This window comes from Protopterus annectens, chromosome 6.part0 (genome assembly GCF_019279795.1).
Source record: "Protopterus annectens isolate FY-2018-M chromosome 6.part0, PAN1.0, whole genome shotgun sequence".
Taxonomy (NCBI): domain Eukaryota; kingdom Metazoa; phylum Chordata; order Ceratodontiformes; family Protopteridae; genus Protopterus; species Protopterus annectens.
In genome coordinates, this window is record NC_056737.1 from 1,187,921,168 (window position 1) to 1,187,938,703 (window position 17,536).

The 17,536-nt window shown below is 37.8% G+C and overlaps 1 protein-coding gene across 1 annotated transcript in view; it reads right to left on the reverse strand.

Annotated features, from left to right (window-relative positions):
• Nucleotides 1-7,544: 7,544 nt before the first annotated feature.
• Nucleotides 7,545-17,536, reverse strand: part of LOC122803963 (polyunsaturated fatty acid lipoxygenase ALOX15B-like) — a 782,621-nt gene continuing 772,629 nt past the window's right edge. The window contains exon 11 of the mRNA XM_044073640.1: nt 7,545-8,024. Within this exon, the coding sequence (XP_043929575.1) occupies nt 7,833-8,024 (192 nt within the window). The 3' untranslated portion in view covers nt 7,545-7,832. The remainder of the gene's footprint in view (nt 8,025-17,536) is intronic.

The following is a 17,536-nucleotide window of genomic DNA, read 5'->3' on the forward strand; positions in this document are numbered from 1 at the left end:
AGAGAGTATGTTCAGTAAATGATCGTTAATGATGATGAAGGGTCTGAGAATTTCAGTGATAAGAGGGCTTTGGATAGTTATCTGGGATAAATGTTTGCAATTAATTTGTTTGCTAATACGTTTGATAATGTACTGTATAATGGGACACAGCTGGTGATAATACGTTTAATGATGTACTGTATAATGGGACACCGCTGGTGATAATACGTTTGATAATGTACTGTATAATGGGACACCGCTGGTGATAATACGTTTGATAATGTACTGTATAATGGGACACCGCTGGTGATAATACGTTTGATAATGTACTGTATAATGGGACACCGCTGGTGATAATACGTTTGATAATGTACTGTATAATGGGACACCGCTGGTGATATCATTATGAATAAGTTCAGATTAATATTAGGAGTTGTTTTGTAGTTTCCTAAGATAAAGAAGGATTTGTAACCATCCTTAGCTGAAGATACTAACCTAATTCATGGGCTACATTAGTAAACTGTATAGTACTTTTTAAAGTTTTTAGTATTTTTTTGATTTTGCCCTTGATATGAGGACCTTTTGATTTTCTGTGTGCCTTAAGGAGTTTTTTCTCTTTTATTGTAAAATGTATTTTGCTTGTTCTTAAATTTTCCATTATATTTATATCTGGTTGGGACTGCCAATTCTATACATTTGCCCAGGTGGGTGTAGAACTTCTTTTTCAAACTACCTGCTCTGCTAACATCTGAAGTCATGCTGCTGTAGCTACATTTTGTAATTTCATCACAGAGGTTTATGATTTATCCATGCATGGGTCCCCTCAAATTACCTATAATATGATCCCCATTATTCTAATTCTGGGGAATGTATATAATTATAGATGATGGGATGGGTAAGGCCAATCTACAACCAAATGGGACAGGTAATTCTGAGCACTAAAAGGGAACTTGCCTAGGCTTAAAATGGCCTAGTACTTACCTGTGAACCTATGAGAATCGTAGGTTTGAAATCCTTATGTTCTGAGATACTGCTGTCAGCATGTTTAATGATTTTGAAGGTTTGGATCACCAGTTTATAAACTGACAACCAGAGAAGAAAAAGGCAGTAGTGGAATACTACACGGAAAGTTATGAAAGCCATCTCCTACTGAGAGTTTAAAAAGGGTACAACACAAATGATAAAACATTCATATTCAGAATGTTTATTCCCAGAGGAAAAGAAAGACTGAGCCATCTCTCTGGGTCAGAGATTATATGAATCCTACATTTATCATAGTTGTTATGGTCAGGGCTTAGAAAGTAGCTATGTTTGTATACCACTGAGCACTCCAACCAATATCTAGTAGTAAAATAAATTATTTGTCCTTTTTTAAAATGTAGAGAGCATATTATAATTTAATTGGATTTACTGAGTGGCTAACCAGGTAAATGGAAGAACTCAATAGTTTCTAGCACTGCAGATATTTTCAGACCTAATGCAAATCCTGTTGGCCTTAATTTTACCAGCAGGTATGGAATAAATGCATTTTATCCATTTAATAAATACAGTGCACGTTTTCATAATCTTTTAACATTAGAAATGGTAATCCCAATAAACCCACTCAAAAGCCTTTTCTGCATCTAATGCAACCATTGCCAGTGGCCTTTTGAACATTTAGAATAAATCAGAATATACGGAATTGTTTGGACTTTGTCACAAGATTACATATGTTTAAATTTTGTATAAGAATTTCCCTAATTACAATTAGCCACATTTAGTTAAAGCAGGACATTGTAAAACTACATATTTAAGAGGCATGCCAATTGCCATAGCGTTATCCATTTCCACTCTACAGTAAATTAATATATTGGTTAAGATACAGCTACAATAGCTTAAAAAACTAACAATTTTTGCTTTTCAGAATGTAGTGTGCATAAACTGTAGAAGTGACGAGCAGGTACTAGTTGCCCAAAGACAGTATTTTTTATATAAATGGAATACGAAGAAATCTAAGACGTATTGTATTGTATTGTATTGTATTGATGAGTTTCCCTAGTATATAAAGAACATTTTATGAATAAAGCATGCAAATCCAGAAAAGTATGGGATAAACTTTCATTGTCTAGGGCTTGGGTGAAAGTCTTAAGGGGATTCAAAAAATCTCTCTAAAGAAATAACATCAATAAAAGTACAGCAAAAGGTGTGTGTGTGTGTGTGTGTGTGTGTGTGTGTGTGTGTGTGTGTGTGTGTGTGTGTGTGTGTGTGTGTTGCACTCCTGAGTACACCATCCTTTGGATGAGATGATAAACCTAGGCCCCATTTGCCTGAGTTGGTATTAACTTAGGGGGGTGTAATAACACTTATCAGAAGAACAGGGGGAATTTCTGTAGCACTTTGGCTAAATTTTCAGTAGTCAGATGAATACCACTTTGGGTCTTCCCTGAAAAGTGGCAGTTGGCCTAGTAGGACTAACCTGGTCAACACAATGTAAATAAAAACAATAAGTAAAACAGTCATATGAATTACAACACTTCAGCAATTATATTGAAATACTCAGAAGCATACAATTAAGCTTTTATGTAGCTTGAGCACATGAAAATGTAAGGGCATTATATCCAACAGTTTGACTAGTATATAAAGAATATTTTATGAATAATGAATGAAAATACACAGAAATGTATTGAATTAAGCTTTTATTGTGTATCACTTTGGGTGAAAACCTTTATGAGGTTAAAAAGATTCTACAAAGAAATAACATCAGTAAACAGTCACATTAATTAACAACAGTCTCCGGGCCACAACTATGTCCTACCAACTAATCCTATTGATGTCACAGACCAGGTTGAGGTCACACATGTGGGTTACTTGAGTGGAGCTAGACTTGCGGATATGGAGAAGTCCTATCAAGGCTGGTCTGAGATTGCATTGTATGCCAGACAGAAGTCACCTCTGAGGAGTCTGTATGAGACTGAGTAGAGGGACATATCTTTTAGCCTATCTGGGCGAGGAACCTCTGTGGTGTCTCCAGCTGCTGCATATGTTTTGTGAGGTACATGCTGAAAGGGACACTGTACTCAATAACGGGTCTTATAAGGGAAGTATACAGGGATGTTATGACCTCCATGTCCCTGAATGAGATACCCTTAATAATGAGGTGGGCCATGTATAAACCTTTCAGTATAATGGAGGCAATATGTTGGTCAAAAGTCCATTTGCTATTATCCTGGGTGCCCAAATCCCTCACAACTGATTGCATGCTTAGGATCTTGTTATTAATGTAATAATTTGTGGGGATGTCACTTTCCCGAAAGGGGATGATGATGCATTTTTTGGCATTCAATTTGAGGCTATAATTCTGGTACCAGTCATTGCTTTGGGTAAGACCCTCTTGGAGGATGCCCATATCACTAGGGGAATTTATGACAGTGCCCAGCTTGCAGTCATCTGCAAATTTGGTCAGCCATTGCCCACTGGTTTTGGCCTGTACCTCAGAAAGGTATATCCCAAACAACAGAGGCCCCAAGAATGATCCCTAGGGTACACCGCTCATTGCAGTTCTACTGATTAAGGTAGCTTCCCTTATTTTGACTATGCAGGTTCTGTCAGTGATCCAGTTAGCTACCCATTTGGTAACATATGGATTGATGCCTAGTTGAGAGAATTTATCCATTATACCCAAGTGGGGAATAGTATCAAAGGCTTTGGCCAAGTCAAGGTAGGTGGTGTGCACCATCTTCCTCTCATCCATAGCTTTGGTGACTATCTCAATGAAGTCAACCAGATTTAACAGGCATGACCTCCCCTTGGCGAAACCAAACTGTGTGGGATTGAGTGTTTGGAGGTTGCCATTGTCCTTGTTAATAAGGTCCATGATAATCCATTCCATAGCATTGCAGATGAGACTAGTTAGGCTGATGGGTCTATAATTTCCTGGATTGGGGGACACTCCACCTTTGTGGAAAGGAATGACAGTGGCTGCCCTCCACTCAGCTGGGATGAAGTCGGTACTTAGGCTTTGGGTGAATTGGGTGCCTATTTATTTATTTTATTTATTTATCATTTGTTAACCGGGAAAGTCCAACTTGGAACAAAGCCAATTTTCAGCGGCGGCCCGGGGAGAAAGGCTCCAGATGCATTCCTTTGACCATGGTACTGCAATTTCCTGCCTGAGTTCATGCGGATGCAGCCTGGGATGTTATTGAGTCACATGGAGGCTGTATTTTTTCTGTTTGCGAGGGCAATGATGACTTTCTCCCTAGAAATAAGGGGAGGGGGGCAGGTGCTGGGGATGTCCTGATTTACTGATCGGGGGGGACAGAGGGTTGAAGTATTCATTGAACCTGTCTGCCAGAAGGTTGGCTATATTTACGGCATTTGTGTATGTGGTGTCCTTGACCACCAGTTCTGAGCAGAACTGAGTGCTTCCTTTGAGGTTGTGGACATATGTGAAGAAGGCCTTATGATTGTCTTTCATAGATGTAGTCAATTTGGACTCGAAGTTTGCTTTGGAGGATTTCACTAGTGCTCTTATTTGCTTGTTCAGGCTAAGGAGAGATTGCTTCCAGTTAGGCACTTGTTGCTCCTTCTTGGTCCTGCACAGCAATTTTTTCCTTTTGTTATAGAATTTATTTATTGCAGATGTCCACCAGACAGGTTTACTCTTCCTTGAGGAGGATGACTTTGTCCTGTATGGTATTCCTGATTCCATACAGCTATATAAATGGTCATATAGTACTTTGGTGTAGGTTTGGACATACTGTATGTGCCAATTTTTATTGATGGGGGCTGTGAAGCTGTTTATACCTTCCCTCAGGAGGTTTTAATCAGCTTTGGAGAAGTTTTTTTGTTTGATCCTAGCTGGGGGGGGGGGGGGTGGAGATGGTGACTTCAAAAGTGACTGCTTTGTGGTCATATCTTACCAGGGAGGATGACTCTGTAGGGATGCTGCAGTGGTTACTCATGTCGGTTAATACCAAGTCCAAGATCTTATCACCTCTTGTGGGGGTGTCAACCAGCTGGTTCATGGCATTTACATTGACAAAATCAAGCAATCTCCGGGCATTTGTGTTTTGATAAGCGTAGTTCTTCCAGTCTATGGTTGAATAGTTAAAATCATTCAGGATCAGGGTAAAGGGTTGAATCTTGATAGATTTGAAGAGGTTCAGATAGGTGGAGTGAGCATCTTGAGTCAATGTTGGGGTCCTGTAGCTAGCTATGATTTGAATAGTGGTCTTGCAACAGTTAACTGAACCTGGAGTGCTTCCTGTGTGTCATACTATTTGACTAGCCTGGAGGTGTGTATGTATTTAATATATATTGCCACTCCACCTCCTTTTGCTTTGCTGCCCACAGTTTGTTGTCTGAATGTATAATAGGTTGACTAACCTGGTATGGCTGGGGTGCTCTCTGCAACTTTAAACCAGGTTTCTGTGACTTTACAAATGTCAGCATCTTCCAGGGTTAAGAATAATTGCAATTAGTGCAGTTTCATGTTTAGACTCCTAGCATTTAGCAGCATGACCTTTAATTTTGCATTTTGATGAAATTTTCATGATGGTAGTTTTGCCCATATGGCATTGCCTAAAGAAGACACTATGGGGAAGGCAAGAGCCTTTGCCAGAAGCCTGAAGCCCAAGATGCAGGCCATCTATGGTAAAGCATCGTGGTCTGTTGATCATGTCTTCCCAGGCTGCCAGGTAGTGGATCCTCTTGGAATGACACCAGAAACAAAGCCAATTGTTGAAGTCAGTCATTTTCTGTTTGTATTATAGGCATCATTCTGGGTGATGTTAAAATTCTGCTTAAGGCTAGGAACATACCTGCCTGGAACACATATTCAGCAAGCTCAATCATGTCTCTCTTCATATAATCCAGGGAGGTAGGTTTCAAGTCATTTGTGCCAACATGGACTATGACAGTCATAATATTACTTGTCGTTGAGAGACTTGAGTGCATGGGTGATATGGTGGATTCCGGCACCTGACAAACAACTAACTGTGACTTTCTCCTCATCCAGTCTGGTGAGGGGGATATCTGTGTGTCTCACAATTGAGTCTCCTATGATTAATATGTTGGGTTTATCTTTAGGCCTTAGGGCCTGTGAGATGCAGGTGTGTGAACTATGTGTGGTGTGTGGTGGGCAGTGGGGCTTGCATATGTTTTTGCCTCGAAGGTCTCTTTTGTTTGGGTATGTTTTTGTTGAGGACCTCCACATATGTGGGTGGTGCTTGTGTTTTTGCCTCGGAGGTCCCCTTTGTTTGGGTACGTTTTCATTGAGGACCTTCACATATGTGCATGTGTCTTGTGTAGATGTGGATGGTGTTTGTGTTGACAACCCTCTCAGTACCAGATACAGTGTCTTTTGAAGGAGACAGTATAGACTCTATGTTCTTAATGTAACTGCATCCCTCACAAATTGTTTTCCTAGGTAATAGTAGTAGATGGTTGGCTGTGTACATGAGGCAGTTGCTACACTGTCTCAGGATGCCCATATCAACCAGACTAGCAAGAGAAACTGTAGGAAATTGTCCTAGAGATCTTAGACACTGGAACACAAGTTACACAATCATTAAGTATATATTGGGACCTGACCATATTTCCAGTGTGTTTTTAAATGATTCTAAAGTATTATTTTGCCTTAAAAATAGTGTCCATTTGTTCTTAGGTTCATAGGTTCATAGGTTGGTACTAGGCTATTAGCCCTAGGGCCTATACAAGCCTAGCCATAACAATTCCCTGGCTATTTCTTCCCACATTATTTACTTTCCTGGACCCCTGTCTAGCAGGGTGACTGATGTGATCCCTGGGGTGAATTTCCTTTCTCCCATCCAATCGTCAAGGTTCCTCTTGAAGAGGTCCAAAGAGGCACTCTGCTTGACATGTATGGGCAATCTGTTCCAGAGGCTGGGGAGTCTCTGGGTCAGGAACCTATCCCTCCAGCATGTTTTGTTTATTGTGATGACAAGGTTTAGATCCCTGGAGCGTGTAGCTCTGAGGGATTGGGATTTCTTTAAGTGTAGCATGTCCAACAGCTCTGGGTTTGACATGGCCTTGTATGTTAAGCAGAGATCGCCTCTGAGTAGACGATATGCGACAGAGTATAGCTGGAGTTTTTTAAGGTGGTCAGCGTAGGGCATCTGCTTTAGGCCTGTGATTTTTTTAGTGAGGTACTTCTGAGGCCTTTCCAGCCTTTCCAGCTTAAATATCCCTCCCCTATGGGATTGAAGGATGGATTTTTAGTATGGTGTTAGTTCTGAAGAAGGCCATGGTTGTTTTTGGCTGAAAGTGCTAAACTTTGTTAAATAAAGGAGTCTTTGGCAGTGCATACACCGTGTGTTATTTTTAAGCATTGCTTTTTTACATAATTTGCATAACACCTGGCATAGTTTGCAGAGAAAATAAATGTAATTTTTTTCAAGCTCTTACCTAATTATCTTCTGTTACCTGGTTACAAAGTTATTGATTTCATGACATTTTCTCTTTTGGTCAGGAAATTTACTATCACAGGCTCTCTACATTATTAAAATGCAATGAAGTTAAGCACTGCTTTTTAAAACTTATGCCTTTTTTCTTTGCAAATAAAGACAAATATTAAAGCAAATTTATTAAATGCAATTGACTACTTTGTGCATTTATTGTGGACTAGCTAACAATTTAAATGCTGTGAGGATGCTCAGATTCATCTCATGCCTCATAATGCATCTGGGATATTGATTACGCTACAATAAATACACATCTTCTGTGTAAACCTATGTATAATTTCACATATAGTAAAACAAAGGAAAATCAAAGTAAAGCATGCATGCCCTTTGCCCATTTTCATATCGCTTCTTTGCAGTCCTAAATAGTACCCGTTGTAGTCACTGCTGTATTCATATGGCAATGCTGTTCTCCATCATACTGGGTTGCATGTAGATATATGGCAATTTCTCATTTCTAATCAGCTCATTATTTCTTGCCTGTAGACTCAGCTCAATTTCACTAAGCTTGCTACTAAATTGTTCAATATGTCTCTTCATTTCAGGTTCATCAAATGTGTGTTCTGGGTAATCACCAAGCTTTACCTGCAAAATATGGCATATTATAGTATGCTTCAAGCAGGAAAAATACACAGCAAGTAAGATAAAATTGATAAAATAACTTGAAATACATTGAACGTGAATGTTACACAAACAATGCATACAAACAATATGCTTAAATATTTAGTTTATACTGATTCCTGACAAATTTACTTCCAGATGGTAAAGTGCAGAAACCTCAAAAATATGTTGAAGAACATTTATCAGGCATTATATGGAGTACAAAGAAGGCTGCATGTTACCTGGCTGAAACCAGTGATGAATACATTAGACTGAAATTTCACCAAGAAACAAATTGTATAAATTGGCAAATATGTAAAGAACCCCCACCCTGTGCCCTTGAGTGAGACAATTGCAACATATTGTACCACCAGCATAGCAATTTATTCTCATCAGAGGTCACTCACCCAATGTATTGTCATCAGAGATCACTCACTCATGTAGTAAAGAAATGTACCTTCACTTCTTTGCAAAAACACATTTTTCTGTCTTACTCCAAGGTGGTAAGGCCTTGAAGAGAGAATAGAGTTGTAGCTGGGTGAGGTGTCCACAGCCCCTCATGTGACTATAATAGGAAGTGGGTGAAGGGGACACAAATTACCACATTTGAATGCAGGACAGCTTTCCCATGCAATAAACTCTTTCCAATGAGAACACTACTCTGATGTCTGGTGCATGATTATGTCCCAAGACATCACAAGAGAAAGATTATGTGTTCTTGTAGCCTATATTTTAATATGTCAGAAATTGTTTTGTCACATAATTTGTGCTTTTAGTTTAGCTTCTGGGATTTGGAGAAGATGAAAAGGAAAGTCTAATGATTCTGCACACCCTTTTCCTCATTAAGTTTGTGTAGCCATAGAGCATATTTAGAGATTGTGGGTTTGGGCAGACCCCCCACACACATACACATATGGGAGGGTACAGGTGGGTTTGTCTCCCTGCAAAAACAACTTAGGAGTATTTTGATTTTTTTTTTATTGTTGTTCTTTGCATTTTGATTAAACAATGTGTGATTTCTTCATAGTAAATCTATTTCAAACAAATACTTTTTAGTGTTTTAGTATTCAGTCAAATGTAGAAACACTCTTTTATGTTTATGCATCCTTCTCCATCCATTTCAGAGAATTGTAATTATAACATCATGCATTGTGACTTTTTATTAGTAGTTCTGTGTGGTGTATATGAAATATATAGGATTTGCTATGAATAAGCGGATCGCATTTAATCAAAACATAATTAGTCAACCATAAAACATTTAAAACCTTGCCAGGTCACTACTCAAAACAGTGACACTCACATGGTTGAAAAATAAAATTTTTTTTTTTTTTTGTGGGGGGGAATCCCCCTTCACCTCAGTATGGAAACAAGCACCCATAGGACTGCATAAATTCAGATAAGAGGGAGAAAGTCATTGACTTCCAAGATGGCTGAACATTGAGTAATAGCTTAATTTCAGCTCTCCCAGTGTGAAAACAAAAACTTAGAAGAGAGAGCCAGTAAACTCAATTTTTTAGGTACATTTCAGTAACTGGCTTGTAAATTCTCTGCCTGGATGCCAGCAAAAAATAAATTCAGAGAACCTGAAAGAAAATCAATCACAAAAAGTGAGGAAAAACACTGACTGGGAAGAAGTCTGCAGATGTTCAGTAAAAAGCAGTGCAAGCTCCAGCTTTGGTGAAAGGCATGACTTTTAATAACCTAGAGGAAAAATAAGTCAAATGTACTCAGAGCTGATTAAAATAAACAAAACACTGCTGGAGTATATTCACTCAAATAAAAGACTGGAAAAATGGAAGAAGCTTTAAACAGATATTCAGATGAGGTGATGAGGTGACAAAATTGCAAAAATCTGAGGTTGAAATGAAAAAAAGGTTGGCTGCATTTTCAGAAAATAGTAGAATTAGAAGACAAAGTACAAAGGGAAAACCTGAGATTTTTTGCTGTACCAGTGAAGCTGGAAGAAAGAGACTGTATTAATTTTATGAAAGCACAAATAAGCAACTGGACTGGTACTCCACTGCAGGAGTTGTTAGTTGAAAGGGCACATCATGTGTATGCTCCAAACCTGGCCATGAGAAAGCAACCTAGATCTTTAATAGGAAAGATGCAATGTTACCAGGAGAAGGAGTTGATTCTGACAAAAGTGTGGCAGAAGGACAAAGTACTAAAAATGTCAGGCAGTAGAGTGTTTGTGTAAAAGGATTACTCACTGTACACCAAATTTATACCACTAGTCATGGAATGTCAAGAAGTAGGCGTGAGAATCAAACTGATGCATCCAGCTATCTTCAGGCTATTCTTTCCTGGAGGGACAAAATCATTTCTTAATGCAGAGCATACTAAGAAGAAAGTACAAAAGTTTTTCCAACAAAAAGTGGGCTGTGAAACAGGAGATATTGCCTCTTGCTCATCTGGTAATAAAGACCACAGAGAGATTTTGGCAGTGAAACATTTTCCAATGTTTCAAAGAAAATGCTTGAGAGACAGAAAAAAGCAAAAGAGTTGATTAAAAAAATGGAGCGTATGTTCAAAATGAAGCAGAGACTGGATTTGGGAGATGGAGATAATCAGGCATAAAACCTACAACTCAGAAATTAACAAATACATGTGGGATTATAAAGCATTCATTATGTTTGTTAAACATGACAGAACAAGAAAACCTGGAAATATTGGACTTTTTTGACTTTGTTAAACTTGTAATGGATTCTAAAGCATACAGCCCACTATATGTTATTAATGTTTGGAGGAGTAGGGAGGAGTAGGGAGAACGTTAACTGTAAGGAAAAAACACTTTTTTTAACACTAGTATTTGTATAGTGTATTAAATAATCTGCAAGCTATAAAGTTAAGTGTTTTCAGTTGTTTTTAAATGTAATGGGGATACTGAAGTAAACAGATGCCCCTATGTTTTCCTTCTTTTCTCTTTGGTCATTTTTAAAAAATGTAGGCACTAAAATGTAAAAAAAAGAAGACTAAAAGACGAAAAGTCTGATCAAAAGAGTATGATACAAGAAATAATTATGTGCTTTTTCTCATTCTTGAATAGGGGAGTGATTGGATTAACAAAATACTTTTTTCTTTTAATAGCTTTCTCTCAATGGCTACAAGATAATGTTTTCTGAAAGCATTCAAGTTTTTTTCTCAATCAGGGAGAGCAAAAACTTCATTATTTGAAGATGTACATAGCTTTGTGTCTTAGCAGTGAGTTAGTATGCTTTAGGCGTCTACTGGAGATCTGTTTATTTATTTATTTATTTTTGTTTAAGGGCATTCAATAAAACAGAACATTTTGTAAGATGCAACATTGGCTCAAATGAATATGATACTGGTGATTTCCTACTACTCTGTTGAAAAGAGTGGAATTAAAGGAATGGGTAGTGGAAAGGATTTAGGTGTTATTAGAGAAGATACACATTTCTTCTGAAAATATCTAAGGAGTGGGATAAAATTAAAGTGGAGTTTGAAAATAGGATGGAAATAAAAGAAATAGAGATATGGTTAAGAAGTAATGAATTATTTAGAGGAACATGCAAATGTTAAAATATTGCAGACTAGTGGGAATCTGAAATAACAAGAACAGGAGCAATTGTACAATGCTGAACAGAAAAAAGATAACCTCATTAATATGTTTTAGTTCAGAAACCTTGACAACTGGATGGGAGAAAGGAAATTCACCCCAGGGATCACGTCAGTCGCCCTGCTAGACAGGGGTCCAGGAAAGTAAATAATGTGGGAAGAAATAGCCAGGGAATTGTTATGGCTAGGCTTGTATAGGCCCTAGGGCTGATAGCCTAGTACCAACCTATGAACCTATGAACCTATGAAAGATTGCTAAGCAACTATTTTTTATAATAATTCCAGAGTCCAAAATCTTTTATCACAATGATTTATGCAACAGAAAGTAGAAAGGGTTATCACTAAGGTTAGCAAGCTTGTAAGAAGTAAAATAACAACAGATCCTGTAGAGGTACTAGAAATATTTTGGAAATCTTTAGAAAGTCTGTACAAAGAAGAAAAATATGCAAATCAAGAAAAGGGACTAATGGAAATGTTTATGGAAGAATTAAATATGCTAAGGATAGAGGTAGATAATGTTCAATTACTAACAGTTAGGATAGAAAGAGATGAGATAAAAATGGTCATGTATAATTAATGCACAGAAAGTCCCCGAGAATAGATGGTATTCCTGTGGACATTTGAAAGCTAAGAAGGAAAAACTGATAAAGATCTGGAAGGTTTTGTTTAACAGTATTTTAAGAGGAGGAGAAGCACCAACATCCTGGAAGAAAGTGGTGGTAGCTGTAATACCTAAAGATGGTAAAGACCCATCAGATCCAGCTTCATACAGGCCCATTTCAATATTAAACCATGATTATAAAGTGTTTATGTCTATAATGACCAAAAGAATGCAGAGATGATGACAAAATTGATAGACATGCATCAATGTGGCTTTGTGGAAGGGGATAAACATTTGACAACATTAACAGAACAGTGGAAAGCAGAATGTAAGAAAATTCCACTGCTGTTTTTGGATCTTGTTATAGAGAATGCATTTGACAGAGTAAGCTTGAGTTTATGAGCAGGACTATGGAAGCATTTGCATTCCCTGGTAAAGAATACGGTTGATTATGAGGATATATGAGGAACTGGAGAAGAAAATTAAAGTGAGTTGGTTCCTCTCTGATAATTTCCATTTAAGTAGGGCAACAAGACAGGAATGTCCTCTTTCCATTTTATCTGCATTATATTTAGAGTCACTGGCAAAGAAAATAAGAGATAGAATTGGTATGATAGTCAACAAAAGCTGGCTCTTGCAGATATTATTTTATACTTAATAAAACCATTAAAGGACATTTCAGTGCTGTGGAACATTTGAGTCAGTTTTAGATGATTCAATTGGGATAAGCGGATTCTTCCAAGAGAACAAGGTGGTTTGGGATTATCTGATTTGAAAGGATATTTCCTATCCACACAGTTAAGGCTCCTATACACATCATGACCTATAGTTCAAGGTGGAAAGAGATGATGATGAAACAAGATGGAAGCTCAACAAATTAGGAGAGATTGGACAGATCGTTAAGGAGAATAACAATAACAATACAAAATGTTATAGTCATAACGTAGCAGAAAGTATTCTAAGAACTAAGGTAACACGGGAATGGAGAAAGAAGATTCTGCCAATAGGGATGCCTGCAATTAGGGATACAGATAGTAGGGAAGAGGGGGTGGAATTTATCTGAGAAAACTTTCAAAAGAACCAAGGTATTGAGAGCAAATAATTAGTGTGGGAAGGTAATAATGAGAATAGGCCAAGAATTTATTTGGACTGCAGGCTAGATATTGCCTTCCCTATCAAGGATTAATATCAGAAAACGATGAAAAGAGTACCAAGCAGTCACACAAGTCACCGGAGCCTTAACGCACTTTTATTACAAAAATGAACAAACAGCGTTTTCGCTACCACAATAGAGTAGCTTCCTCAGAGGCAAAAAACACAGTAAAAAAGGCGCCAACAGTTTTTATAATGTAAGCACCTTCAATCAATTAAGCTGTTACAAGGAAAAAACCATCACTTCCTATATATTTAAAGTAACACTCACTTTTTCTAAATTAGAACAGTAAAAACCTTTTAAACAAGGCAACCTATATACATAACAATATATAATAAACTGTGTTTCAAATTAATTAAAAACAATTCTATGATAAAATAAATATATAAAAGTATGGATATAAAATAGTTGGCATAATCTGCCCATTCCTATATACTGCCAACTTATTTAACGTAAAAAAGATCTATATTTCAAGACAGGGGCGATATTACAGCTCTCATTTAATCCTGGAAAGTTAAAAGCGTCGAGCTTGAGTTGCCATTCTAATTCTATAATCTCTAATAAAAGAGAAGTAGGTCCGCCCCTGATAGTTCTATGCATACAATCAATACCCATAAAGACAAAATTGTGGCCAGAATTGGATTCTACATGTTTGGCAAGGGCATTTTCACTTTTGTTATTTCTAATAGCGTAACTGTGTTGATATATGCGCTCCCTGAATTTTCTGTCAGTTTTTCCGACATAAAATGCCGGGCAGCAAACACAGAAAGCCACATATATAATAGATCTGGTTTCACAATTAATTTTACTATTGATCTCATGTTTTTTGTGTCCTACGTTAAAAGAATTCCCTGAATGCACTACATGGCACCAATTACATGTTCCACAACTAAAACAGCCTTTAGTTCTCTGGAGGCGTTGGCTAGATTGATTTCTTTGCAATAATTCTTTAATATTATTGCCTCTTTTATATGTAAACCTCGGTTTGACCCCTAACTTCTCCACCAAAAAGGAATTATTGGTGATGAAATACCAATTCTTGTCAATAATTTCCGAAATTTGTCTTGAGTTCAAATTGAAAGTCGTTGAAAAAGACAAACAATACGTTTCTCGGACCGAGGTCCTATGGGCATAGACTCACTAATATTGTCAGAGTGCTCAAGTGGGATGATTGTTTTGTCATCGATTAATGGTCTAAAAACACCCCTTAGCCTTTTGTTTGTAACCTCTACCACTAACTCTTCTATGATAAGTGGTGGGTAACCCCGGTTAGTGAAGAACTCAGTTAATAGAACACATTCACTTTCAAAATCCTTCAAATCACTACACATTCTAACCGCCCTAACTAATTGCCCCTTAATGATAGCTCTTTTCAACTTAAAAGGGTGGCGTAGTGTAAGAAGGAATTGACATACGTCTCTTTATGGAAAATGGATGATACAAATCTAGATTTGTTTGGATCCTTTTTGAGTTTAACATCCAAGTAGTCTATCTCATTAACCGCAAATTTGAAAGTGAATTTGAGAAATGGGGTTGTTTGATTGAAATAGTCCACAAGCATCTGTGCCTCAACTTCATCACCTTTAAGGAGAATGAAAATATCATCCAAAAACCTGGTGTAGTAGCCTATTCTCTCCTTCCAAATTGGGTGCTTGAGAACAAACTCCTTCTCCCAATATGCCATAAACATATTGGCGGAGCCCATCGCTACACCACGTTTTTGGATATAATATTCCTTCCCAAAAATGAAAAAATTGGAAGACAATACTATGTCAAGCAACTCTGTGATATTATTAATTTAATCTCTGGGAGCTTTAAATTCCATTAAAAGGAGTTCCAACCATTCGATAGCCTCTTGGTGTGGTATTGAGGTATATAAGTCGACAACGTCGACTGTTAAAAAATTATAGGAACTTTCAAACACAATATCATTGATACTAGTAAGGAAGCTCCAGGAGTCTTTACAGATGCTTGGGACAAATTTCAAGTACTTAGACAATAAAAAATCAATGTATTTTGCAGATGGGTAAGAGATAGAAGACCTCCCATCAACTAAGGCCCTCATAGGGGGATCCACAAGGTTTTTGTGTACCTTGGGTATGCCAAACATCACAGGCGTTCTAGGCTGGGAAATATTAATATATTCGTAGGTATCGAGGTCAATTCTCCCTTCTATGAATAAGTCCCTATAATATCCCTTAATCCTGTTGATGCTGGCATTCATTTCATTGAGGGAAGAAGTATTGTAGGCTGGGGTGTCCAAAACTAATGCCATTTTATCGTTGTAATGGCTATTCTCAAAGACAACCAGTCCCCCTCCTTTGTCAGGTTTCATAACCCTGACTGAAAAATCCCTTAGTTGGTTGAGGGCCTGTAATTGTTCTCTGGTGATGTTGAACCTATTTCTCGTCCCACCTTGAACTTTTGCAAGGTGTCTAATGTCCAATTCGCAAGCATTTTCACATGCAAAGGTGGATTAAAAGTGCTTAGCATTTTTAGTCCAGAAGCCCCTTCTGCTACAGAATTATTAAACAATAATTTCAAATTTAACTTTCGAACATAGCATTTAAGGTCAATTAAGACCTTAACTACATCGAAAAGTTTAGAGGGAACAAAATTATTACCAAGTGCAAGAAGTTCAATTAATTCAGGTTCTAGAACTAATGTGGAGAAGTTGTAAATGGTAAAGTCACCCTCAGCATTCTTTAATATGTAAGGGACATCTGAAACAGGTGTAAAAGGAACATTAATAACTAATTCTTCCACTTCTTGTTCTTTTTCTTGTAGTCTTGGTTGCTCCGATTCCCTAAAAAATCTTGGTTAACTTTGTTAGTGTTATTCTCAGGATTTGTATTCGGCAAGCTAGCAGGTTGGACTTCAAAGCCGCCTACTTTATTCCTGTTTCTATTACTCCTCCTAACAACATTCCATCCATCTGATGATGTTTTTTCAGCTTCCTCATTAGAATGCACATGATTTATTTCATTCACCTCATTTTCACAAGGTACACCCACCTCGTTATTATCTTGGGCAAGATTTAATTTGGGGTAAGCTTTATTTGATTCATAAGCCTGCCTATCCCTAAATAATTTCCTAGATTTTTGATTTTTAATCTTGACCATGTAAGCATCAATGCTGGAAAAGATGCGCGCATGGTCATACTGGAACTTAGCAAAATTGACATGCATTCTTATGTCTTGATCAATTTGATTGATTTCAACAGCAAGTTTATCAATATTGATGGAATAATGCTTAACAATCAACTCTAAAAGTTCAGTGCCCTGTTTTTGAAACAAGGCCCTCAAGTCAAGCATAAAAACATTGTCGGTGATTAATGCAGAGGGAGAAAAATTGCTTCTCAGTCCTTTCGGAATCAGTCCCTCAGTGATACATTGCTTGAAGTAAGCAACTTCAAGCTGCAATTTCCTAATTTTCAAAGTTTTAATGTCCAAAACTTTAAGCTTATCAGCAATATCCACATTATCAATACAAGAAGACCCTAGTGTTTGCACTGGCGAAACATCATCAAGCGGTTTCAAAAAAGTAAGAAAGTCACCTGTGTTCTTGATCCAGTCGGCCGCAGATGTCACGCCAATCAGTGCCCTCTCTCGATCAGTGGAATTGTTGAAAGAAAAATCTTGTGTTGTAAAACCAGCCGGACCATTGCTGGGAGTCGTCAATGTCCGTTGTATTTGAGCTGCTGGTAGAGAGCTCAAAGCGGTCCCAACAACCCGTTCGTTCGTAGGACCAACCGGACCATTGCTGGAAATCGTCAAAGTCCGTTGTATTTGAGCCGCTGGTAAAGAGCTCAAAACGGCATCAGCAAGCTGTTCATTCGTAGAAACAATCCCCTCTCCTTCCGGACGAACAGGGAAGCCTTTGACCCCACTTTTTTCGATAGTGTCCAATCGTAAGTTCATAGCATCTAGCCTTTGTGAAATGGCTATGAGTAAGGAAGGAATGTCTGTGTTCTCGGGCGTACTAGTCCCGAAAATGTTCGGACTTGTAGGACTGGCCGTGCACTGCGAGGTCATGTTGAAACTTGAAAAGGCAAAAAAGAAGACAAACTTCGGAAAACGATGAAAAGAGTACCAAGCAGTCACACAAGTCACCGGAGCCTTAACGCACTTTTATTACAAAAATGAACAAACAGCGTTTTCGCTA